The 27,343-nt window shown below is 44.7% G+C and overlaps 1 protein-coding gene across 1 annotated transcript in view; it reads right to left on the reverse strand.

The window, feature by feature from the left end:
- The window catches only part of LOC126090072 (UDP-glycosyltransferase UGT5-like), a 166,208-nt gene that overhangs the window by 27,275 nt on the left and 111,590 nt on the right, over window positions 1-27,343 (reverse strand). Inside the window, exons 2-3 of the mRNA XM_049906958.1 lie at window positions 7,198-7,429; window positions 6,513-7,105 (exon numbers count right to left, since the gene is read on the reverse strand). Coding sequence (XP_049762915.1) covers window positions 6,513-7,105; window positions 7,198-7,429 — 825 coding nt within the window. The remainder of the gene's footprint in view (window positions 1-6,512; window positions 7,106-7,197; window positions 7,430-27,343) is intronic.

The following is a 27,343-nucleotide window of genomic DNA, read 5'->3' on the forward strand; positions in this document are numbered from 1 at the left end:
TAACCTATAGTCCCACCAGCAATGGGATGTTAGAAAGAAGGCATGAGACACTAACAATGGCTCTCTTGTGCCACTGCGCATAATGGTCAGAGGCCCTTCCCTTCATTCTTTTACACTTTTGCACAGTGTACCAGTCAGACATCAGAGTACTGTTAGCAGAAATGATGTATGTGAAGCCGTTACACATTCTGGCAGACTACCTCACACCTACACCACTGTCTGCAGAGTTGATGGAACAGCTCTGAGGCCTGCGGCCAAGATCTGAGGCCCACCTGCTTTGCACCATAGTGAACATCCCATTTTTGTCCACAAAGATTTGGGCAAATGTACTCACATCAGGCTCTGAACTGATCACATAAAATCACCACTCCATCCACTGTACACAAATCCCTGTTCAATGCTGTGATGAGGCACTCACACCACAGAGAGAATACAAAACCACAAAGGTCTCAGTCAAGTGAGTCAAGCCAGATTGGGCCCTACCTTCACCTCTCCAAGACACCACACTGATGCTACAAGTCTCACCACTCTCAGACACACTGACTCCAAAGAGCTTTGCAATAGTGCCCTAACTTCCTGGGATGGGATGCCAGAAAATGAAAGATTTAGTATTCATATCATAAACTTACTTCCTCGCAGGACGCAGATGTTCTGGAAGTGGAAGGTATTTGGAAGAGATACTAAGTGGTAAAGAAGCCACATGCTGTGACCTTCTAAGCACCAAATGAATCTTGTTAAGAACTGTGAGCTGTTTGTTGTGTAAATTTCATGTTTTACATAGATTTATTTATTTATTTATTTATTTATTGTTCCGTGGGACCAAATTAAGGAGAAGTCTCCATGGTCATGGAACGAGTGAATACATGAAATTATAACACGATATTAGAAACAGATAAAATGAAATATAAAAAGAACATATTCAGGTGACAAGTCGTAAGTTTAAATGAAGACAATCAACAATGTAACACTGGAATTTGCTTAATTTTTTAGCTCTTCCAGGAGCTCCTCGACAGAATAGAAGGAGGAAACTCTTCAGTTTAGACTTAAAAGAGTTTGGGCTACTGCTAAGATTTTTGAGTTCTTGTGGTAGCTTATTGAAAATGGATGCAGCAGAATACTGCACTCCTTTCTGCACAAGAGTCAAGGAAGTGCATTCTACATGCAGATTTGATTTCTGCCTAGTATTAACTGAGTGAAAGCTGCTAACTCTTGGGAATAGGCTAATATTGCTAACAACAAACAACATTAAAGAAAATATATACTGTGAGGGCAATGTCAGAAATCCCAGATTTTTGAATAGGGGTCGACAAGAGGTTCTCGAACTTACACCACATATAGCTCAAACAGCCCGTTTTAGAGCCAAAAATACCCTTTTTGAATCAGAAGAATTACCCCAAAAAATAACACCATATGACATAAGCGTATGAAAATATGCAAAGTAGACTACTTTTCGTGTTGAAGTGTCACTTATTTCAGATACTGTTCTAATGGTAAATAAAGCAGCATTTAGCTTCTGAACAAGATCCTGGACATGGGCTTTCCACAACAGCTTACTATCTATCCGAACGCCTAGGAATTTGAACTGTTCCATCTCGCTTATAATATGCCCATTCTGTCTTATCAAAATATCGGTTCTTGTTGAATTGTGAGTTAGAAACTGTAAAAACTGAGTCTTACTGTGATTTAGCATCAAATTATTTTCCACAAGCCACAAACTTATTTCATGAACTACATTATTTGTTACTGTTTCAATATTACACACAAGATCCTTCACTATCAAGCTGGTGTCATCAGCAAACAGAAATATTTTTGAATCACCTGTAATACTAGAAGGCATATCATTTATATAAGTAAGAAACAGCAGTGGCCCCAGCACCGACCCTTGGGGAACGCCCCACTTAACAGTGCCCCATTGGGACTGAACATCACTACCACTCTCAATATTGCGGAGAATTACCCTCTGCTTTCTGTTCTTAAAGTAAGAGGCGAACCAATTGTAAGCTACTCCCCTTACTCCATAATGGTCCAACTTCTGCAGTAATATTTTGTGGTCAACACAGTCAAAAGCCTTCGTTAAATCAAAGAAAACACCTAGCGTTTGCAACCTTTTATTTAATCCGTCCAAAACCTCACAGAGAAAAGAGAATATAGCATTTTCAGTTGTTAAACCATTTCTAAAACCAAACTGAACATTTGACAGCAAATTATGTGAATTTAAATGTAGCCTTGTATATACAACATTCTCGATAACTTTAGCAAACACCGATGGCATAGAAAAAGGTCTAAAATTGTCAACATTATCAATGTCTCCCTTTTTATAAAGTGGCTTCACTACCGAGTACTTTAATCGGTCAGGAAACCGACCACTCCTAAAGGAAAAGTTACAGATATGGCTGAGAACTGGGCGAACATACATAGAACAATACTTCAGTATTCTGCTAGATACCCCATCATATCCATGAGAGTTCTTGGTCTTTAGTGATTTAATTATTAACTCAATCTCCCTCTTGTCAGTATCATGGAGGAGCATTTCAGGTAACAGTCTCGGAACACTCTAAGAGCGCTATATGATTCCCTGTTGGGACTAGGTTTCTATTTAGTTCACCTGCTATATTCAGAAAGTGATTATTAAATACTGTACATATATGCGACTTATCACTAACATGGACATTCCCACTACGCATTGATTCTATATCCTCGACCTGTCTCTGCAGACCAGCAACTTCCTTTATGACTGACCATATGGTTTTAATTTTGTCCTGAGACTTAGCTATTCTATCTGCATACCACATACTTTTTGCCTTCCTAATAACATTTTTAAGCACCTTACAATACTGTTTGTAATGGGCTGCTGCATTTAGATTTTGATTGTTTTTAACGTTTTGATATAATTGCCACTTTGTTCTACAAGATATTCTTATCCCTTTAGTCAGCCACCCAGGCTGCCTGTTTGTGCTAGTACCCTGTTTTAAACATTCTAACGGAAAGCAACTTTCAAAGAGCATGAGAAAAGTCTTGAGAAAAGCATTATATTTATCATCTATTGTATCCGCGCTATAAAAATCTTGCCACTCTTGTTCCTTTATAAGGTTTACAAAGGTCTCTACAGCAACTGGATCAGCTTTCCTGAACAGCTGATGACTATATTTAACACGTGTTGCAGCATAAAAATCTTTTAAAGTTAAAATTTGCGCATCATGATCTGAAAGGCCATTCACCTTTTTGCTAAAAGAATGCCCTTCTAGTAATGAGGAATGAACAAAAATGTTGTCTATGGTTGTTCTACTGTTCCCTTGCACTCTCGTTGGAAAGAATACAGTTTGCATAAGATTATATGAATTAAAGAGGTCTACCAGCATCCTCTTCCTTGCACAATCACTTATACAATAAATATTGAAGTCACCACATATAACTAACTTTTTGTATTTCCTATAAAGTGAACCAAGAACCTCCTCTACCTTTAGCAAAAATGTTGTGAAATCGGAGACTGAGGATCTATAAATAACAACAGTTACAAGTTTAGCTCCGTTAATTTTAACCACACCTGCACAACATTCAAACACCTTTTCAGTGCAGTACTTTGAAACATCAATTGACTCAAATGCGATGCCGTTTTTCACATACACGGCTACTCCCCCACACCGCAAAGAGCTCCTCGAAAAGCAGCCAGCCAACCTGTATCCTGGTAAAGGAAGCCTCTGAATTATCTCCTTATTTAAGAAGTGTTCAGATATACCAATAATTTCAGAGTCAACATCTATAAGCAGTTCACTAACTTTATCTCTAATACCTTGTATATTTTGATGAAATATACTAATTCCCTCATTACTCGGATACCTAAGCTTTGTCAAAAGTGATTCCCTTGTTAGAGAGACTTCCCTTAAGCAGGAATACCTATCAGCTGACTTCAATCTAAAAAAAAGGTGCAGCTCTAACACCCACTACTGCAGGAATTTTCCCATGAGTGATCCCATCAACCCCACCTATGCTGTCACCTATAAGCTTTGCCAACCTCCCCTTCCCATACCTGTTGAGGTGCAGGCCGTGTCTAGTGAAACCCGTCCTGCTGATAGACTCCACCGACACCACTGAAATGTGACCCATGCTTTCTGTCATCAGCGCACCCCCAAGTCTCATGTTATTACGCCTGACTGCTGTATTAAGATGAGGCCGATCGTGACGCTGAAACAGTTCCACGAAATGCACATTCGTGTTGCCAGTCTGAGTGGCTATCTTTTCCAGGTCACCATCTATGTCATACTCCCCATCCCTATCAATACTATTACCAGCCCCACCCACAATCACTACCTGATCCTCTTTAGTAAAATCCCTACATAACCTCCCTATGTTAACAGTCACCTGAGCCAACCCTGCATTAGGCTTCACAATGCTGGTGACCTGGTACTCACTCCCCAGCACTTCCTGCAACTGCTGGCCTACACCTCTGCCATGAGAACTACCTAACAGCAGAACCTTCTTCTTCCTCTTCGACTTTGCAACTGTTCTAGGCACCGTAACTACTGAGGTCTGCTGCATACTTCCTACATCTACAGCTACTAGAGATTTCTCTCCACTAGACTCTGACAGTTGGTCATATCTATTGTAAACACCAATAGTAAAACTATCTGAAAATCTTCTTCTCCTAGCAGATCTCTTGCCAACAGCCAGCTCCCATTCCCCAACCCCCTTCTCCCTCCTCATCCTATCTAGCTCCTCCTGTGCGTTTTTCAACTGCACCTGAAGGGCACAGATCTTACGCTCCTGCTCCTCTATCAATTTACTCTTGCTACATAACCTGCAGTTCCAGGAGAGGATCTCACCAGAATGCCCACTGGCTTCCCCACTGCATCCCCCCCAGTGAAAATACTTCGAACAAGTCTTACACCGCAATCCACTACTCACGAACCTATGGCAAAGCCCACACTTCTCACTCATGGTAAAATTTTACTTTTTCTAAGTTCCGCTACTACAATAAGAAGATGTTAAAAACCTGACTACAATAATCGCAAACTTACTCTACAAGGGAAGTAACTACTATTATTAACAGTATTAATAAACAACAAATGTGAATATAACAAAAGACTAATACAGAAAGAGAATCAAACGTCTAATGACACACTAACAAAGCTGTAAACAGTTCCCAAAATGTTCTTCTGAAATTATTTCACCAGGAAACACCAAGAACACCGGTTGAAGAATACTAAAGTTCCTAAATAAACCACTATACACAAACAATTAATTAATACTTAGCTTTCGATGCGCCGCTACAGCTGCAACTTGTCAGTACAGAATGTAAACACAGGCAAGAGGTTAAGTTGCTCGATACGAAACACTCACAAATATCAGGTCACAACACAAGAAAGGCAGAGGTGAATGAAGAAACCACTAATACGTCACTTATATAGTAAATATTATCACAAAAACCGTTAAAATATGTATCTGAAACCTAAAAATATATGAAAACTTAGAGAGCGATCTCACACGCAGTCACTCGCTTATGACGTCACACCAAAGAATCCAAATCAATGCGGTAGAACAAGGAATAATTGTTGAAAGTGGGATTCAACTCAAAGACTACTGTTCTAGACTTGCTTATTAGTCTCTCAACTATACCACCAAAGCATGAAGTCACTACATTAAGCATGGCAATATTCAGGTACCTCTTACTGTTATTCTGTCCTTGACACCACCTCATGATTTTGACTTCAAATCCATTTTCCCCATCTGAACAAACTTTCTGTGGGGTTTTGGAGGGTGCATGCTCTGTGCTGAGTGTCAATAAGGCACAAATATCCCAGTGACACATGCAGTTACAAGTGACCTTTTCTTTTATAGCAGTACTGTGCACTTTGCAGAGTAACTGGTGCCTGTGTAACATGGTGGGCAAATCAAAATTTGTCCACTTTAACTATTTGTGCTGCCAAGTGTGCATATCTTCATTCTTCATGTTCTGTAGATTCTATCAAGAAAAAGACCTTCAGGGGTGTAGAATGAGTCAGGGTATGCATTTATATGACTACACTTTTATTTTTCCTAGAACATAGTTACCTACATCTGTGACAACAAAGGCTACTTACAGTCACTACTACTTCTCGTACAACTTTACAATGGATTTGTCTGTTGGGCCCTAAGTAACTTTCACTAAATAGTCACTTTTTTTTCAATTTTCCACTTTTATACCATCAAGACCCCTCTTTTTCTGTAGAGTCCCACACAGGGAAGTACTGTGTCCTCTAATGTGTGCATTGACTCAAAATTCCCATTTCTGCATACTTTCAGAAGTAAAATGCAGCTTTGGCATTAAAAATGAAATTTTCATCTATGAATATGTAACATAAGCAATAAAATAACGTTTTGGATTTCGAGGTCAACTGTTTACCGAATATATACTTTTATTTTCAACAGACATACAAAAATTTCAGTATTAAATCTATCAAACAGGAAATGCAAGATTGCTTTAGTTGGATATTGTATGCAAAATTGCTTTAGTTGGATATCGATCTTATATTCACCTTTGGAAGATCTTTTGCAGGTTTAATATGCATTCCTCCAACTTGAATTGTATTTGGTGTTAGTGGCCTGGAAAGGCCTATGCTTTCATGGTTGTTGATGAGAACCAGGGAACTGCTTTTGAACAATTTCACAACAGATGGTAAATTATCAATATTCCTAGAATATGACAACATAATTTCTTGTTGATTGGGCACATAAACAAAGAATCGCAGTAATTCAACAAGGAGCCCATACACACTGTTTAATGTCCGTTGTAAAAAATTCATATTCACAGGAATATCAAGCATTATGTCAGGAATGTAGGCATATGCAGCAGGATTGCCAACTGCATCACCCATCACAAATGCTAGAGTATTAGGAATTTGTTGTATAATACTGGCATTATACTTGTGAGCCAATCCAAGAAAACACTCTGTGAAAACTCCAGCTATGAGGAGATCGAACTTCTGATTATTGGATGTTATTAGATCTTGTACTTCTGGTGTACTGATAGCGTTCTTGCACATTGAACTTCCAATGGTGCTAGAGAAGAGAAGTAAAATAAATGGGTTAACTTCACCCATTTCAAACAGGGACATGTTTCTCTCTTTTCCTGTAAATAATAAAGTGAGGCAATAATAGGTAATGCTGTACATCAGATATGATTTTTATTCTACTGTGTATATATACTTTATATTTACTTACGGAAGCTGTCCATTGTGACATTCAATTTAATATCTCTTATGTTCTTGACCGGGGGAGACTGTGGGAATGGACTAATCACAGTCAAATTATGTCCTCTCTGTGCTAGTTCATGAAGCAGTGGTGACAAAAAGACCATGTGGCTCTTGCTTGGAACTGACATAACTGACAGAATGTTAGCTCCCTGGCACTGTGTGATAACTCCAGTTAGCAAAAGTATACACTGCCAGAATCTCTGTAACATAAAAGTAAAAACAAAATAAAATCTTTGTGTATGTTAGCTATTTAGTTTTTAACCATTTAGTTTCATATTCCATGGATCATTTGTATGGTAAATTTTAATTATGTGCAATGAGTCATTTTTCATTAACATTGCAAATTAATTTGTAAATACATTAATATGCCAAACATTTACAAGTAGTTTTATTGTTATTTCTCTTTCCTGTCTCAGACGTTATGTCTGGTTAAAAATGGAAAGTGACGCGGACCTTCATCAAGCGTGACTTCCTTTTAACTGTACGGTATATGTTATATTGCATTTAGGAACTTTCGGGTAATTGAACATGTATCAATAATTATGGATTTCTGTAGTTGTATATATAAGTTTGGATGTAGCTGTATTGCATTATTGTACTGGTGGATATTGTGTGGTATGAGTCCTGTAGTTGATAGTATAATTGGTATAATGTCAACTTTATCCTGATGCCACATGTCCATGATTTCCTCAGCCAGTTGGATGTATTTTACAATTTTTTCTCCTGTTTTCGTTTGTATATTTGTTGTGTTGGGTATGGATATTTCGATTAGTTGTGTTAATTTCTTCTTTTTATTGGTGAGTATGATGTCAGGTTTGTTATGTGGTGTTGTTTTATCTGTTATAATGGTTCTGTTCCAGTATAATTTGTATTCATCATTCTCCAGTACATTTTGTGGTGCATACTTGTATGTGGGTATGTGTTGTTTTATTAGTTTATGTTTTATGGCAAGTTGTTGGTGAATTATTTTTGTTACATTGTCATGTCTTCTGGGGTATTCTGTATTTGCTAATATTGTACATCGGCTTGTGATGTGATCTACTGTTTCTATTTGTTGTTTGCAAAGTCTGCATTTATCTGTTATGGTATTGGGATCTTTAATAATATGCCTGCTGTAATATCTGGTGTTTATTGTTTGATCCTGTATTGCAATCATGAATCCTTCCGTCTCACTGTATATATTGCCTTTTCTTAGCCATGTGTTGGATGCGTCTTGATCGATGTGTGGCTGTGTTAGATGATACGGGTGCTTGCCATGTAGTGTTTTCTTTTTACAATTTACTTTCTTTGTATCTGTTGATGTTATGTGATCTAAAGGGTTGTAGAAGTGGTTATGAAGTTGCAGTGGTGTAGCCGATGTACTTATATGAGTGATTGCTTTGTGTATTTTGCTAGTTTCTGCTCATTCTAGAAAGAATTTTCTTAAATTGTCTACCTGTCCGTAGTGTAGGTTCTTTATGTCGATGAATCCCCTTCCTCCTTCCTTTCTGCTTAATGTGAATCTTTCTTTTGCTGAAAGTATGTGATGTATTCTATATTTGTGGCATTGTGATTGTGTAAGTGTATTGAGTGCTTCTAGGTCTGTGTTACTCCATTTCACTACTCCAAATGAGTAGGTCAATATTGGTATAGCATAATTATTTATAGCTTTTGTCTAGTTTCTTGCTGTCAATTCTGTTTTCAGTATTTTTGTTAGTCTTTCTCTATATTTTTCTTTTAGTTCTTCTTTAATATTTGTATTATCTATTCCTATTTTTTGTCTGTATCCTAGATATTTATAGGCTTCTGTTTTTTCCATCGCTTCTATGCAGTCACTGTGGTTATCCAATATGTAATCTTCTTGTTTAGTGTGTTTTCCTTTGACTATGCTATTTTTCTTACATTTGTCTGTTCCAAAAGCCATATTTATATCATTGCTGAATACTTCTGTTACCTTTAGTAATTGGCTGAGTTGTTGATTTGTTGCTGCCAGTAGTTTTAGATCATCCATGTATAGCAAATGTGTGATTTTGTGTTGGTATGTTCCAGTAATATTGTATCCATTATTTGTATTATTTAGCATGTTGGATAGTGGGTTCAGAGCAAGACAGAACCAGAAAGGACTTAATGAGTCTCCTTGGTATATTCCACGCTTAATCTGTATTGGCTGTGATGTGATGATATTTGAATTTGTTTGGATATTAAGTGTGGTTTTCCAATTTTTCCATTACTATGTTTAGGAACTGTATCAATTTAGGATCTACTTTGTATATTTCCAATATTTGTAATAACCATGAGTGGGGTACACTATCAAAAGCTTTTTGGTAATCAATGTATGCACAGTGTAGCGACCTTTGTTTAGTTTTAGCTTGATATGTCACCTCTGTATCTATTATCAGTTGCTCTTTACACCCTCGTGCTCCTTTGCAACAGCCTTTTTGTTCTTCATTTATAATTTTGTTCTGTGTTGTATGTGTCATTAATTTCTGTGTAATGACTGAAGTTAATATTTTGTATATTGTTGGTAGGCACGTTATGGGTCGATATTTAGCTGGGTTTGCTGTGTCTGCTTGATCTTTAGGTTTCAGATAAGTTATTCCATGTGTAAGTGTATCAGGGAATGTGTATGGGTCTGCAATGTAACTGTTAAATAATTTAGTTAGATGTGAATGTGTTGAGGTGAACTTCTTTAGCCAGAAATTTGCTATTTTATCTTTTCCAGGGGCTTTCCAATTGTGAGTAGAATTAATTACTTGGGTGACTTCATGTTGCAAAAGTATCACTTCAGGCATTTGTGGTATCATCTTGTATGTGTCTGTTTATGCTTGTATCCACCATGCATGCCTGTTACGTTGTACCGGCTTTGACCATATGTTACTCCAGAAGTGTTCCATGTCTGTTATGTTTGGTGGATTGTCTATTTTAATGTGTGTGTTATCTATTGTCTGGTAAAATCTCTTTTGGTTTGTGTTGAATGTTTGGTTTTGTTTCCTTCTATTTTCACTTTTTTTGTATCTTCAAAGTAGTTTGGCCAATACTTGTAATTTCTGTTTCTTTTCATCTAATTGCTCTATCGCTTCTTGTTGTGAGATTTTACCTAACCTTTTTCGTTTTTTTTCTGACATTTCATTTCTTATAAATTGTGTTAGCTGTCCGAGGTCTTTTCTCAGTTTTTCTATTCTTATCTGTAGCCTGTGTTGCCATGCTGGTTTTGTGGGTTTCTTCTGTGTGTTGGTTGGTTCTGATCTCTGCCTAGTGTGTATATTTAGTGTAGTGAGTGCTCCTATATAAACCAGTAGTTGTAACTCTTCCATAGTTGTGTTTTCATTTATTTTGTTGTGTATGATTGTGTTGATAGTTTTTATTGTTGTTTTGACTTGTGGGTTATTTGGCAGTCTATGCAAGAATGGTCTAATGTCTGTATTTGTGTCTTTGTATTCTATATGTGTCAGCTGAAATTTTTCTTCTATATCTAACATGTGTGTCACTTCGTGTTTGTGCTTGTTCTGGTGGCTGTCTTAAGATTTCGTTTTCCTCTGATTGTTTAATTGATCCGTGTTGTTCTTTGTTTGTTTGCTCTGGGATGTTTGAGTCCATTACTGTATTTTATTCTTCTTCTTCTTCTTCTTCTTCTGATTGCACTTTATTTTGTTATTATTATTATTATTATTATTATTATTATTACCACCTTTAAAACATTGCAAATAATAGAAATTCTTCTACAGATTAGAAGGCATTGTCAAGGAGAAATTTTTCAGTTTGTGTACAAATTTTACTTTTCTGTCTGTCAGACATTTTATGTCACTGGATGAGGGATAAAAGATTTTATGAATCACACTCACATTCATCTGTTGTCATAAGGTCACCTAACCATAACATTTCAATAACTCTTATCTCGTCAAGATGAGTTATCATTTAACTTGTTTGGATCAGTTAAATAAATCTACCTATACATTGGATTTTGTTCTAAATTAATTACTTATGTGCATCAAATCTTGTTCATTGTTTTCACAGGTTTTATGATTGTCATTTCAATAGATGATGATTTGAATTTATGTAACAGAAGACATTTGACAACAAAATCTGCGTGATGGATAACAACAACACTGACAACAACAACATACACTCCTGGAAATTGAAATAAGAACACCGTGAATTCATTGTCCCAGGAAGGGGAAACTTTATTGACACATTCCTGGGGTCAGATACATCACATGATCACACTGACAGAACCACAGACACATAGACACAAGTAACAGAGCATGCACAATGTCGGCACTAGTACAGTGTATATCCACCTTTCGCAGCAATGCAGGCTGCTATTCTCCCATGGAGACGATCGTAGAGATGCTGGATGTAGTACTGTGGAACGGCTTGCCATGCCATTTCCACCTGGCGCCTCAGTTGGACCAGCGTTCGTGCTGGACGTGCAGACCGCGTGAGACGACGCTTCATCCAGTCCCAAACATGCTCAATGGGGGACAGATCCGGAGATCTTGCTGGCCAGGGTAGTTGACTTACACCTTCTAGAGCACGTTGGGTGCCACGGGATACATGCGGACGTGCATTGTCCTGTTGGAACAGCAAGTTCCCTTGCCGGTCTAGGAATGGTAGAACGATGGGTTCGATGACGGTTTGGATGTACCGTGCACTATTCAGTGTCCCCTCGACGATCACCAGTGGTGTACGGCCAGTGTAGGAGATCGCTCCCCACACCATGATGCCGGGTGTTGGCCCTGTGTGCCTCGGTCGTATGCAGTCCTGATTGTGGCGCTCACCTGCACGGCGCCAAACACGCATACGACCATCATTGGCACCAAGGCAGAAGCGACTCTCATCGCTGAAGACGACACGTCTCCATTCGTCCCTCCATTCACGCCTGTCGCGACACCACTGGAGGCAGGCTGCACGATGTTGGGGCGTGAGCGGAAGACGGCCTAACGGTGTGCGGGACCGTATCCCAGCTTCATGGAGACGGTTGCGAATGGTCCTCGCCGATACCCCAGGAGCAACAGTGTCCCTAATTTGCTGGGAAGTGGCGGTGCGGTCCCCTATGGCACTGCGTAGGATCCTACGGTCTTGGCGTGCATCCGTGCGTCGCTGCGGTCCGGTCCCAGGTCGACGGGCACGTGCACCTTCCGCCAACCACTGGTGACAACATCGATGTACTGTGGAGACCTCACGCCCCACGTGTTGAGCAATTCGGCGGTACGTCCACCCGGCCTCCCGCATGCCCACTATACGCCCTCGCTCAAAGTCCGTCAACTGCACATACGGTTCACGTCCACGCTGTCGCGGCATGCTACCAGTGTGAAAGACTGCGATGGAGCTCCGTATGCCACGGCAAACTGGCTGACACTGACTGCGGCGGTGCACAAATGCTGCGCGGCTAGCGCCATTCGACGGCCAACACCGTGGTTCCTGGTGTGTCCGCTGTGCCGTGCGTGTGATCATTGCTTGTACAGCCCTCTCGCAGTGTGAGGAGCAAGTATGGTGGGTCTGACACACCAGTGTCAATGTGTTCTTTTTTCCATTTCCAGGAGTGTAGATGAAAAAAATATCAACATAAGAGGTAAACTGAAATCAGTTAGAGGCTGATATACACCTGCAGTTAAACACACGGGTCCACATTATTTACCTCACCACATGTTATCCTTTATCCTCTCATCACTTCAGAACCAAACACAAGTTCAATTTATTTTAACCGTGTTATATACTGTATTCTGTTATTTTTGTTCATATTGCTTGGAGGAATATGGCAATTATTTGAATGCCACAACTATATACACTTCATAATCAGACTTCTTTTTGGACGGTCATTAACAGAGTCAGGAAATGCTTTAATATATGTTTACCACTTGCTTTGTTTCGCCTGTAATATTTTATTCCAGATTGGAAAGACCCCCTTAAACACTGGAATTTTGTGACAACTTGCCATCACTATTCCGTTAGCACCTAACTACCATGGTAAAAGTCAATGGATAGTCTTAGCGAATTAGTGTCAACAGATCATACACTATCCACCCACTTTCTTGTTGCTACTTTTAAAGATAGGCAGGAAGACAAGTCTCCAGCGCTCACAATAAGTTATGCAGTGAGTGCAGAAGATAAGCTCCTCCTCACTCATACAGTACTGACAACTAGGGACATGGAATTCATGTAATATGTCTCATTCACCTGTAATGTGTACGACTGATGTACAGAGCCAATAAACACTTAAAATTTTATGTGATCTGTGGCTTTCCTGACGAATGTGCTGTATCCAAGGTTCTCGGGTGTCCAGCTGGATCCGATCATCGAAGTTCCACAATATTTCGGCGAATAACCGTTCCGCCATCATCAGGTGGTGCTGATGGAATGATCTTTCTGCACTGTGTCCGTGGTATTTATGTCCACGGGGTCCCGAGTTGTACCCCGGCGTGGGCGGAAGGCGGGGCGCTGCGTGGTGGGAGGGGTGGGGGTAGCTGTAGCCACGCCCGGTGGTAGGCTCAGTTCATCTCCGTCCGCCATGGCGGAAGGATCTCTCATCCGCTCGCGCCATTGCTCTTTGATGGTGTTTAATAATGGTTTCCAGGCCTTGCTAAGTTAAAACCCGGTGTCCCTGTTGATGAGGTTATCTGTTACCCGAATTTCTATGGCCTCCTTGTAGATACTGTCCCAGTAGGCACTTGTGGCAGTCAGGATTTTTGCCTCTTCGAATTTCGCTGTGTGTCTGGTTTTAATGCAGTGTTCTGCTAGGGTCGAATGGCTGGGTTGGCGTCAACGGGTGTGACGTTCGTGTTCCTTGCATCGGTCCTCGACCTTGTGAACTGTTTGGCCGATGTAGTATTTGCCACAGTTGCATGGGATTTTGTATACGCCCGCTTTCTTAAGGCCCACGTCATCTTTTGCCATTCCTAGCAAGTCACGAATCTTTGCTGGTGGTTGGAAGACTGTGTCAATCTTGTGTCACCTTAACAGTCTCCCTATTTTTGACGACACGTTGCCAGCAAACAGCAGAAAGGCCAGACCTTGCTTCTCTTCTTTGGGTTGTTCTTCATCTCGGTTCTTGCTGCACTTCTGTTGACAGAAGGCCCTTTGGATTTGGCGGTTGCCATACACATTCTTGTGGAATACGGTCTCCAGGTGTTTGAGTTCCGTTGGCAAGTTCTGTTCATCAGAGGTCGAGTGTGCTCTATGTACCAAGGTGTTGAGCATTCCATTAAGCTGTGCCGGATGGTGGCAGCTGGAGGCATGTAGGTACAGGTCAGTGTGTGTAGGCTTTTGATAAACACTGTGACCCAGTGAGCCATCAGACCTACGCTCCACTACGACATCGAGAAAGGGTAGTTTTCCATTTTTCTCAGTCTCCATGGTGAACCGAATGTTACTGTGGACCGAATTTAGATGTTGTAGAAAAATCTGTAGCTGTTCCTGTCCATGTGGCCAGATGACGAACATGTAGTCCACGTAGCGAAAGAAGCATACAGGTTTCAGTTTGGCAGCTTCCAGTGCTTCCTCTTCGAAGTTCTCCATGAACAGGTTGGCCACCACTGGGGAGAGAAGCCCCCCCTGGCTACTCCATCAGTCTGCTCATAGTATTGACCATTTAAGACAAAGTACGTAGATGTTAACACGTGCCTGAACAGTTGTGTCAGTTCAGGCCTGAATTTCTCAGTGATTAAGTGGAGAGAATCTTCCAGCCGGACACATGTGAATAATTAGACGACATCGAAGCTGACCATGATGTCGGATTCTTGAACTGTCATCTCCTTCAGGTGGCCAATGAAGTCCGTCGAGTTCCGGATATGGTGCACACATTTCCCCACATAAGGTCTTAGCATGCCCGCTAAGTGCTGCACCAAAAGATACGACTATGGGCCGAATCCCTTCTTTGTGCGTTTTTGGGAGACCATACACCCTCGGAGCTACCACCGAACGTTAGCGAAGTCTTTTGATGTCCTTGTCCTCGAGCGTTCCATTTTTCAGCAAGGTGGCGGTGCTTTGTTGTATCTTCTTGGTCAGGTCTGCGTTGATTTTCCGACATGTTGGATCGTCTAGCAATTGCAGTGTCTTCTGTTTGTAGTCGCGTCTCTCAAGGATGACTGTGGCATTTCCTTTGTTGGAAGGAAGAATGACTATCTCCTTATTGTCTCTGAGGGCTCATAGTGCTGCTCTTTCTGCTCCCGAGAAGTTGCTTCTGGCTGGTTTTGCCCTTGAAACAATCTGGCAAGTTTCCCTTCTGATTTCTTCTGCTTTGTCATCTGGTAAGCCATGGACTGCCTGTTCTACTGAAGAGTTTATTTCATTGAACAGCAGAGATGCAGGTATCGGTGTGAAATTGAGTCCTTTTTCAAGTACAGCTGTAGCTGCATCGTCGAGTGGTTTACCCGTGAGGTTAATCACGGTCCGCCTAGTGGGCACTATCTCATTTTTCTGTTTGCCAGGTAGTCGTGCACACTTGGTGATCTGCTTCTCCGTGGATTTACGGTGGGTCCAGTCTGCCTGGGCCCAGGTAACACCGTCCACCCATTCCCAGGAGTGATCTTTGAGTACGGAGGATAATCGTAGGTGAAGATGCAGCAGCTCCTTGGCATTCTTGTCGAGTTGTAGACAGGTGTAGTGAATCCTCTCCCTGACCAGGGCCAGACTGGCTCTTCGCTTAATACGATTCTCTGCAGGCGTGCATATGTGATGCATCAAATAGGGAGACTGTTAAGGTGACACAAGATTGACACAGTCTTCCAACCACCAGCAAAGATTCATGACCTGCTAGGAACGGCAAAAGATGACGTGGGCCTTAAGAATGCGGGCATATACAAAAACCTGTGCGAATGTGGCAAATCCTACATTGGCCAAACAGTTCACACGGTCGAGGACCAATGCAAGGAACACGAACGTCACACCCGTTTACGCCAACCCAGCCATTCGGCCCTAGCAGAACACTGCATTAAAACCGGACACACAGCGAAATTCGAAGAGGCAAAAATCCTGACTGCCACAAGTGCCTACTGGGACAGTATCTACAAGGAGGCCATAGAAATTCGGGTAACAGATAACCTCATCAACAGGGACACCAGGTTTCAAGGCCTGGAAACCATTATTAAACACCATCAAAGAGCAACGGCTTAAGCGGACGCAAGATCCTTCCGCCACGGCGAACGGAGATGAACTGCGCCTACCACCGGGCGTGGCTGCAGCTACCCCCACCCCCGCGCCGGGGTACGGCTCAGGACCCTGCCGAGATAAATACCACGGGCACAGCGCAGACAGATCATTCCATCAGCACCACCTGATGATGGCGGAACGGTTATTCGCCGAAATATCGTGGAACTTCGACAATCGGATCCGGCTGGACACCCAAGAACCTTGGATACACTTAAAATTTTATTAGTAGGCACCAAAAAACTCTGGAACAATTGTGAAAATACAGTACAACTTCATTATAGCATAGCTTATAGTGTCACGAGATCTGAGTTGTGAAGACAAAGATAGCAAATTCACATCCACCTCCTCCTAGTTCTTTTTTTTCCAGAGGCATTTAAACAGTCATTCTTCCCACATTCCATATGTGAATGGATCAGGAAGAAACTCTAATAACTGGTACAATTGGATGTACCATCTGCCATGCACTTCACAACAGTTTGCAGAGGTTAGATGTAGATGCTCATGTAACTTTAATGCATGCAGTGCATCCTCCATACCAGATGAATTCTTTGTCATGGTATGTTCTAGTATTTATCTCAGTAATTCCAAGGCAGTGTTGTCTATTCTAGGTATCATGTTGCGTCTTAGGCCTTTCAAAACACTTCCATGTTTTTCTCACTAATAGTGGGATGAAGCCAGTTCTGCACCGCTTTTGATACCAAATTAATTGATCAATTAATTACTCCCTCCCTTCTGGAGATCCCCAGTCCTCCCTCCCTTCTGGAGAATCCCCAGTTCTTCCTCTTGGAGATCAAACCTGTCTTTGAAGTTTTGTAGATAAAAGAAGAGGTTCTACCTCAAATTTGATATCAAATTTATTGACTAATTAAATTGATCTATTAGTTACAACCTCCCTCTCCTTCCCCTACCTGAAAAAATGGCAGGAATTTCAAAATTGGTGGAAAATTCAAACATTCATGGTAAATTCGAATGCTAATTATATTGCATCACAAAGGACATGCTGATCTTCTTCTTCTTCTTCTTCTTCGTGATTTGTTGCACCCCAGATGGTCAGGGGAGGGCTGGCAGTGGCACAATCTGCAGCTCTTCAGCTGAGGGACATTACAGACATGAAAAACACAGTTTGGGATGTGCATAGCATGCGAAAAATACGATAGTACAATATAAAAGTTGGCCACAATATTAAAAATCCACACCAGACAACAGCGCTAGTAAAACCACTGTATGGGACAGCACGCACATGACAAAGAGTAAAAACTGCCAGGAGAGACCTGCTGAGGGAGGGGAGTAGAGGAGGGAGCTGGAGGGGTGGGATGAAAAGACAGGGGGTCAGGTAATGCATTGAGGGGCAGGTAATGGGTGAGAATGAGGGGGAGGGTGAGAATGAGGGGGAGGGTGAGAATGAGGGGGAGGGGGAGAAGGAGGCAGAGGAGGAGAAGGAGGGTGAGGGGGAGGGGGAGAAGCAGGGGGAGGGGGAGAAGGAGGGGGAGGGGGAGCCATGAGAGAGTGCAGAGACATAGAAGGGGTACACTGGATAGGAAGGGGCTGTAGGAGGGAGGGGAAAACCGCTCAGGGGAAGGGAAAAGGAGGGGAGAGGGAGCCCTGAGGAGGAGGGGGGAAGGTGGGGTTAGAGTGGGAAGGATGGGTAGACGTCAGGGCGAAAGTCATCATATGGGAGGGGCAGACTCTGGAAGGTACATTGGTAAAGGGTGTGGGAATGGAGAGAGTGGGGACACTATGGTAAAGACATGGCAATGGGTGGGGTTTAGAGAAGATAGGAGACACCAGGGGGTGGGGGTGGGGGTGGGGGGAGGGATCAAGTCTGTGGACAATGTACAGAGTTCTGATTATTCAGGGAAAAGGAGAAGATGTGGGAAGGGTATGAGGTCATAAAAGATCCGGGTGGGGGACGGAGGCGGATACAGAAAGCAAGGCAGAGTGCATGGCGTTCAAGGATTTGGAAGGCTTTGTAGAATCTAGGTGGGGTAGAAATCCAGGTGAAACTGGCACAGCAAAGGATGGGATGGAACAAAGATTTCTAGGTATTAAGGATAGTGGAAGGATGTAGTCCACATGTACGGTTGGACAGGAGTTTCAGGAGCGGAGCCTATTGTGGGCTTTATGTTGGATGATGAGCAGATGGGGAGTCCAGGTGAGGTGACAGTTGAGGGTGAGGCCAAGGTATTTCAGGGTAGGAGTGAGGTGCATAGGACAATCATAAATGGTAAGGGACAAATTGTGGAGCCGGAAGGAGGGCGAGGTATGACCTGTGACGATTGCCTAAGTCTTGGAAGAGTTGATGTGAAAGAACCACTGGTTGCACCATTGAAGGGGAGGATATAGGGCCAGGAAGGCAGTGTCATCAGCATATTGTAGGAGGTGGACAGGTAGTGGCATTAAGTTGTGTACATGTCTGGCACCAGTCCTTGGGTTTTATTTTTTTGCTGTTAACCCTCGAGCGGGCACACCGTTTCTCATAACGCAAGTGGGTGTGTGGTGCACATTGTACACACGTATGGAATAGCTTTCCTTATGTTACCAAGGTAAGATGTAGTAACACTGTTCATGTTTACATCACACTTCACTTAGCGTATACCGGGACTGTGTCCTAGGCATGCCCGATGTTAACTGACTGGGCACAGCCCGTGCTGCCGGAGTTGTTGTTGTTGTTATGCCGGAAGAGGTCGCGTCCGAATTCTCATGTGCCCTCTGGTGGACGGGACTCTACTTGCGGCAACCACCGTCCATGACGCGTCGTGCCAATGTGCGCCTCCCGCGATCTTTCTGGTGGCTACTGCACTCCTCCTCCTTCGGGGGGTGAAGCCACTGTGATCCACTGCGTCGGAAGGTGGAGCGTCGGGCAGGAGCAATGACCTCCACATCCATTGTAAGGCCGGACTCTAGGGGATCTGCCAACCCTCGAGCCGGAACCTTCGAATACGGCTGGAAGTGACCCACACGAAGAGGCCCCACAACCAGAGCCCGGGACAGAACGGGCGACAAGCTGTCGAACTCCAGATCCTGTTCCACCTTGGGAGGGGCACGACCCAGTGGCGGGGACGATGGGGAAGGGACAACCACAGGTGAACCAGCCTCCTAAGAAACCGGGCCTGCTAGGGGGCCGACTCTTGCTGGGGCATCTGGAACGATGGCGATGCCGGTGCTGGAGCTACTGGAGGCTGCCAAGGCTGAGAACCATCGCACAGCGGCAGTCACAGCGGGGAGAGGAGGTAACATCCCCTGCGAAACCAACACAGGTGCCGGCAATGGGGAAGCCAGGCCGGAGGAGGTGCAGCAGAGTCCTAGGTTGATGCCCATGGAGGAGCTCTGCGGGGCTGCGTTCTCCCATTGGTGTGGTCCGGTGTGCCATCAAGAAAAACGTCAATGCTTCCTCCACAGGAAATTCGTGCACATACTTTTTCATCTGCGTCTTAAATGTGCGCACCATGCGCTCGGCTTCCCCATTCGATTGTGGATGGAAGGGGGGAGAGCAAATGTGCCGAATACCGAAGTGCCTACAAAAATCCTGGAAGGTCTGCGAAATAAACTGTGGTCCATTGTCCGAGACCAGGGTGATTGGCAGACCTTCCACAGAAAAGATTTTTGCTAGTGCCTGGATTGCAACTTCTGAAGTGGTTGAGGAGCAGCGAACCACATATGGGAATCTGGAATAAGCATCAATGACAATGAGCCAAAAGCCATTGAGAAACAGGCCCGCAAAATCGATGTGAAAACGTTCCCATGCTTGGGTTGCCGGCGGCCATGAAGAGAACGCTGCCCTGGGAGATGCCTGTTGGCTCGCACACTGGGAACAGGCGGCCACCAAGTGCTCAATTTCTCTGTCAATACCGGGCCAGTACACATGTCTGCGAGCCAAGGCTTTAGTACGGGAAACACCCCAGTGCCCCGCGTATAACAACGTGAGGACCTTCCTTCGTAAACTTGCAGGAACAACCACGCGAGGAGCTGTATCATCGGTAGCCAGAAGGAGAACTCCTTCCAAGACCGAGAGGCGGTCTCGTAGAAGAAAATAATTATGAAGAGGGTCCGAGGCCCGGCCCGGAGGGCGGGATGACCACCCCTGCTGAATGAGGCGAACTACTTGCCGGAGAACCGGGTCAGCTGCCGTTTCACTGGCGACTCGAGAACTAGGGATCGGGAAGCCATCAACCGCTCGGCGGGATGCCACATCCAAATGAAAACACATAATCTCCTCTCGATCGAACGTAGGATCCGGGCCCACCTGAAGACGAGAAAGAGCGTCAGTGTTGGCAATGCTGTCCTGTAGGGCGAAAATGAATGTCATAATGGTACTTAGAGAGGAACAAGGCTCAGCGCTGTAGTCTGTGGGCCGCCCTATCCGGAATCTGAGAGGCAGGGCCAAATAACGATATTAACGGCTTATGGTCAGTGATTAACTGAAACTTCGTGCCATACAAGAAAGGGTGAAATTTGGTAACAGCGTAGACAATGGCCAAAGCCTCTTTTTCCACCTGGGAGTAATGGGCCTGCGTGGGACTAAGCATTTTAGACGCGAACACCAGTGGTTGCTTGGAACCATCTGCGTTGCGATGGGCCAGGACTGCCCCCACCCCATACTGCGAAGCATCTGTACCCAGGACCAACGGCTTATGGGGATCAAAAGTAGCCAAACAAGGGGCTGACATGAGGAGGCCCTTCAACGAGGTGAACGCTCGCTCGCATGCAGGCGACCAATCAAAAGGAACACCCTTGCGCAGAAGGCAGTACAGGGGGCGGGCTATAGTGGAAGCCCTGGGAATGAACCGGTGATAATAGGCTATCTTGCCTAAAAAAGCTTGTAACTCTTTCAGCGAAGCGGGCCGAGGAAGGTCGACAATACCTTGGACCAAACTTCCTAGTGGCTGGATGCCGTGTCGAGAGATGGTGTAGCCCACATACTCAATGGACGGTTGGAAGAAGGTTGACTTATGCAAGTTGCAACGCAAGCCCACAGACCTGAATTTGAGAAAGAGGGTTCGAAGGTTGTGCAAGTGTTCCTTCGTGCTGCGGCCTGTGACAATTATGCCATCCAGGTAATTAATACAATGAGGGATTGTCGACGTGACATGCTCAAGATAACGCTGGAATATCGCCGGGGCACTGGACATTCCAAAGGCCAACCGCTGGTATTGGTAAAGGCCAAACGGGGTGTTGACGACCACCAGCCGTTTGGAGTCCTCATCAAGTGGTATCTGATGATAAGCCTCCGACAGATCGATTTTCGAAAAATATTGGCCTCCCGCCACGGCGGAGAACAATTCATCAGCACAAGGCAAAGGATAGGTGTCCACCACCAATTGGGAATTAATGGTGGCCTTGAAATCGCCACAAAGAGGTAATTTTCCCGAGGGTTTCCTTACAATAATGAGGGGCGAAGCCCACTCACTGGAAGAAATGGGAAGAACGACCCCTAGGGCTGTCAGCTGGTCTAGCTCTTCCTTTACCTGAGGGCGGAGAGCCAAGGGGATCTGACGCCTTCAACGTTAAGTGAGCTTCAAAATCTGAAACACGCCTCAGGCCCTCCTCAAAAATATCTGGAAAGTCTGAGATCAAAGATTCCAATGATTGATAGGGAACGTCTTCGGAGACCAACTGTATGATGTCAGCGATAAAAAAACCGAAAGCTTGAAAGGCATCCAGGCCAAAAAGGTTAGCAGAGCTCGCATCACTGACAACAATAGAAGTAATAGGCCGAGTGACTGATTTGTAAGTCACGTCGGTAGTGAACTGACCCAGTAGGGGAATGAACTGTTTACCATAACCCCGGAGACGCCAGTAAACTGGCGCCAACGGGGGCGATCCAAGGTCGGAATAAGTTTGTGCATTCAACAACGAAACTGCCGCGCCCGTATCTACTTGCAGTTGTAACCGGCGCGACCGAACCGACACCTCGATAAAGAGTTTGCGTGCCGATGCGTCGGGAGCCTGGCCCAATGAAACTTCCTGAATGTCAACGTCCATGTCCTCTGTACCTGCTTCCTTTGATTCTTTTGACGCTGAGCGGCAAACTTTAGCAATGTGACCTTTATTACATTTGCGACAAACGGCCCAACACTGGGGGCACTCTGACCGATCATGATGTATATAGCACGATGCACAGGACGGCAACAGGGGCCGGTGGCCGGAATTCTGTTTACGCGCCGTGCGGGAGTGGCCGTAACAGCCAGATTGTACCGCTCGCACGTCGTCTACCCCGGACACAGTGGACGCGGCCGCGCCGCCCTGAACCGCCGCGACGTCGCACCACGCTTCCAGCTGTTGACCTGCTGCGTGAGAGACTTCATACGATTGAGCAATGGACAGGACTTCCTCGAGGGAAGGGTCTTCTAATTGCAGGGCCCGTTGCCGGACCTCTCTATCAGGGGCCGAACGAACAATGACGTCGCGTACCATAACGTGGGCATACGACTCTCGCGACTGCTCCGTGACAAAATGACACTTGCTACTAATACCGTGCAGGGTAGCGGCCCATGCCCGGTGAGACTGATGGAGCTGTTTCTTGCATTGATAGAACTCGACCCTAGCCGCCACAACATGCGCGCGGCGGCGATAATATGAAGACAGCAATGAACACAATGCGTCAAAAGACAAGGATGAGGGTTCCTGCAACGGCGCTAGCTGCCACAAAACTTGATACAGCGAGGGAGATATCCAAGACAAGAAGAGAGCACGACATACCTCCGCATCGGCAACATGAAACGCCTGGAAATGCTGCCGAAGGCGATGTTCATATGCGTCCCAATCCTCCGCCTTCTCGTCATACGGGGGAAAGGGAGGAGGGAACGGCGCTGGAGCAGACGGCGTGGAGAGCAACGCCGGAAGCACTTGTTTCATGGTGACCATGAGCTCCGTCTGCTGCTCAACCAAAACCCGCACCAAATCCTCCAAGCCATGGAGAAGCTGCGAAACCGGAACAATGACGCAACACGCGAAAGAACGATCCCATCCTCGTCGCCAATTGTGTAGTAACACTGTTGACGTTTACGTTGCACTTCACTTAGCGTATACCGGGACTGTGTCCTAGGCATGCCCGATGTTAACTGACTGGGCACGGCCCGTGCTGACGGAGTTGTTGTTGTTGTTGTTGTTGTTGTTGTTGTTATGCCGGCAGAGGTCGCGTCCGAATTCTCACGTGCCCTCTGGTGGACGGGACTCTACTTGCGGCAACTACCGTCCATGATCTTTCTGGTGGCTACTGCATAAGACATGTATGATCAAAATCACAGTTTAATCTTAGTTTATTTAAACAAGGAGTAAATAAACTTACATAATATAAGATAAACTACTGTTTTATTGAGCAATAATGAAACAAATTTTCACTATAACTCTCTGTTGCCAAGGACAGGTGTTGAAGAGTCAGTAATGATGCATTCGAAGCATTAAGCAATGCAGATGCAGTTGCATCAGATCTCGGTCAGCTGCTTATTTGATCACTAATTATCTCTTAGACAACTGTCTCAATGTGGGATTATGTTGCTAGTACATAACTGGGGTAATTTTTTTGGAACTGATCTTAAATTTTTTTCTTACCTAGCTTGCTTTGTATTTTATATTACTGCTGCTCACTTGGAAGTATGACAACATAATTTACTGCTGTGTTACCTAAAGCAATACTGAAGGATTCTGTTTGCAGTTGTGAAACAAAAATGGAACCACACAAAATCATTTTATTTTTGGTTGGTATCGAGGGTTAAGAGGTTACAGATGTGTCATTGTAATTGCCAGTGGCGGAGGAGTGTATCCTGGTTATGGGTGTGGAAGAAGGAGCGGCAGAGCCAGTGGCATTTGAGAAGGAGGAGGAGGAGGATGGCCTGTGGAGGAAAAGTAGGGCTTTGAGGGTGGGTAAGTTTGGTAGGAACATGGGCCTCCTCAGTGTCAGTGATGGTCTTTAGAGGAAGGATGAGGTATGGGTGATGTCAGCAGAATGCTGAAAGGCAAGTGGGTGTCTTTGGACCTGGGAGGCAATGGACTCCTGGTAGGCATCCCAGTCAGCTCGGCGGTAGTCATCCGCAGCTTGTGATCTCGCAGTCGCGTTCTCGGTTCCCAAGCATGGGGTCTCATGCTCGATTCCTGGCTGGGTCAGGGATTTTCATCTGCCTTGAGATGACTGGGTGTTTGTGTTGTCCTCATCATTTCATCATCATTCATGAAAAGTGGTGAGATTGGGCTGAGCACAGGTTGGGAATTCGTATGGGCACTGACAACTGCGCAGTTGAGGGCCCCACATACCAATCATCATCATCATCATCATCAGTGGTAGTCATGGATGGACTTTGGACGGATGGCAGAGCAGGAGGCAGGAGGTGGGTAATGGGCTGAGGAGATGGTGAAAAGGACTGGGAAGGTGGTTGCTACCAATGGGGTCCAGGACATGTGCAGTGATTTCAGTGATTTGGCCAAGGATGTTGGGGGAAGTGAGGATATCAGGGGTGGAGTTACTTTCAGGGCAGGTGTGCTATGGGGTGGGCAGGTGGGGGGGGGGGGTCATCTTGGAGGGTAGCAAGAAACTGATGCCACTGCCGAAGGGTGTCAGGGACTCAGCTGTGGGTGTTGAGGTCTGCAGCAATCACATAGGTGGAGAAGGTGTGGTCAACATGGGAGATGAATTAATAGGGGAGAGGAACTACTGGATGAACACAGAAAGTGGCTTAGGTGATGGTGAGAGAGGTAAAAAAAGATGCTGAGGATGTGGTGCTTGTTCGGGTCATTGAGCAGGGGTTGTGACCAGACAGAGATGTGCTTGAGGTGCCCAATAGCAGTCCCACCTTGCACTAGGGGAAGGGGACTGTCAGTACAGTGAAGGAGGTAGAGACACGTGTGGACAACATGGTTAGGTTGGAGGAAGGTTTCATTAAGGATGAAGGAGTCGAACTGGTGCTGGGACAGGGTATACATGAAGAGGTATTTGTTGACAGGGAGGGAGCAAATGTTTAGGTATAGGAGACAGTAACTATTGGCGTGCCACGGTGGGGGGTGTGGGAGGGAGTGGAGGAAGGAGGAAAGAGGCTTAAAAGAGGGTGTCGATGTGGGTGAAAGTGGAGTGGGCCTGGTTGTGGGAGCAAGTGGCGTAGGTTTTCAAATGGAAGATGGAGTGGGCGGCAAGGGAGATCTGCTCAAGGGTGTAGGGGCATTGGATTGGTTAGGGTGGATATTCTGAAGGATCATGGTCAGGAAACAGATGTCTTCAGCCATAGGGAGTAGGCAGAGTGGATTGTTGGGGTGGTTGGGCTGATTGATGGTGTGAACAGGAACAGTAAGCTTGGGATTGGTGGGAGGGGGTTTGGCTTTGCATTTGGAGGAGTAGGTGGGATAGGGTTCATCGCAGGTGTTGCAGGAGGGAGGAAAGGTGAGGTTAGGACACTGTTGGAGGAAGCGCAAGGGCAAGTTGGGGGGGGGGGGGGAGGAGGGGGGTTGCACTTTTGGGTGAGGTAGCCATAGTAGAGGAGACAGTGTTGGCAGCAGTAGGATTGAGGAGGGAAAAAGGAGGGTTAACAGGGCGGTGATGGTTAAAAATCAGGGCTCCCTGAGTGAGGAAGTTATCTACAGAGGAGGCAGACGCTGAACACACACATTAAGAAGGTAGGGCCAGAGTTATTACAGATGCGTCTGACTGAGCAGATTTCCAGGACGATTTGGGCATTTAATTCCGCCAACACCTCTACCTCTATGACCACAGGGTTGAGCTTTGTAATCACAGTGGTTGGTGAATGATGAGGAGGGGTTTAGGACTGACGGGGAGAGAAGGATGTAAGGAAAGGTGTGAGAGACCATGTGGGCCAAAAGTGATATGAGGAAGTTTCCAGAGAAGGCCAGTGTGAAAAGAGGGAGAGGGAGATTTAATAAGGATGGAGTCTCTGCTAGGGATAAGCTGACCAATGGGGGCACTGGAGGTACACTTGCGGATTTCTAGCATGAGGGTGAGGGCATTTGGGATTGGGGTTGGAAAGGATGAATGTATGCAGAATGGGGGCTGGGGATGCAGGAGAGGGGTGGTGTCCATGGAGCGACCAGAAGGAAGAGGCATGGGTGATGGTTTCTTGGAGGAGGGGGTGGAGTTAAATTTGGTACTCTGGTGTTTGAGGGATTTTTGTGGGGGTGGTCTCGGAGGAGGGGTGACAGACTGGTTGGAGTGGGAGGTGATGGGAGCAGGCCCTTCGTACAAGCTGGAGGCACTTTGAAGGGTGGGTGGGTGCTCCATGGTGGCGACTGTGGTGTGTTTGGTGGTGAAAAGGGAGGGAGAAGGAGGGGTGGTTGTAGCATGATGAGTGGGCAGTGGGGGAAAGTCGTCCCAATGGGTAGTAGCGGCAGGAGTGGGGGCAGGAACATGAGCAAGAGCACAGAGAGGAGCAGGAGCGGGCGTAGTATACAGGGGAGAGGAAAAGATGGAAGGGAAGGAGACTGTGAGGAGGGGAGTTGGAATACTAGAGAAAATTGGCAAGGAAGCATTGGAAACCATTTCCAGGGAATATAACCATCCAGTGGTTATACCATAAAAAGAGGAATTAGCCAACATTTAAATTGGATGTTCTAATGGAAGAGCTGCCTGGAATATTGTAGCAGCTACGTGTAGACTACTCTCACCTTTGGTTTTTGACGTAACAATACTTTTCTGGAATTTTCAATAAAATGAAGATGTGTGACTGCTTAATATAAAACCATAACTTTTTAATAGAAGGTGACCACCAGTGAAGCAAGAATGCGATTGTGGACAACAATAAGACACAGCTGGAATAAATTGCTTAACGTGGATGACTTCTAATTGTAGAGTAAATACATACAATAAATTTGTACATTAGATCACAAGTCCAGAAGTAAACAAAGTTATTGATAGCTACCTTATAGATCAGACGTGCGACTATGAGAAACTTTTATGTCTTCCTTGGCTAAGGAGCGTGGCACTACCAGGTTGGTGACTACAATATACAACTACAGAAAGGATCATGTGTTCAACCCTGTGTTTAGACATG

The sequence above is a fragment of the Schistocerca cancellata genome, chromosome 1, assembly GCF_023864275.1.
Source record: "Schistocerca cancellata isolate TAMUIC-IGC-003103 chromosome 1, iqSchCanc2.1, whole genome shotgun sequence".
NCBI lineage: Eukaryota > Metazoa > Arthropoda > Insecta > Orthoptera > Acrididae > Schistocerca > Schistocerca cancellata.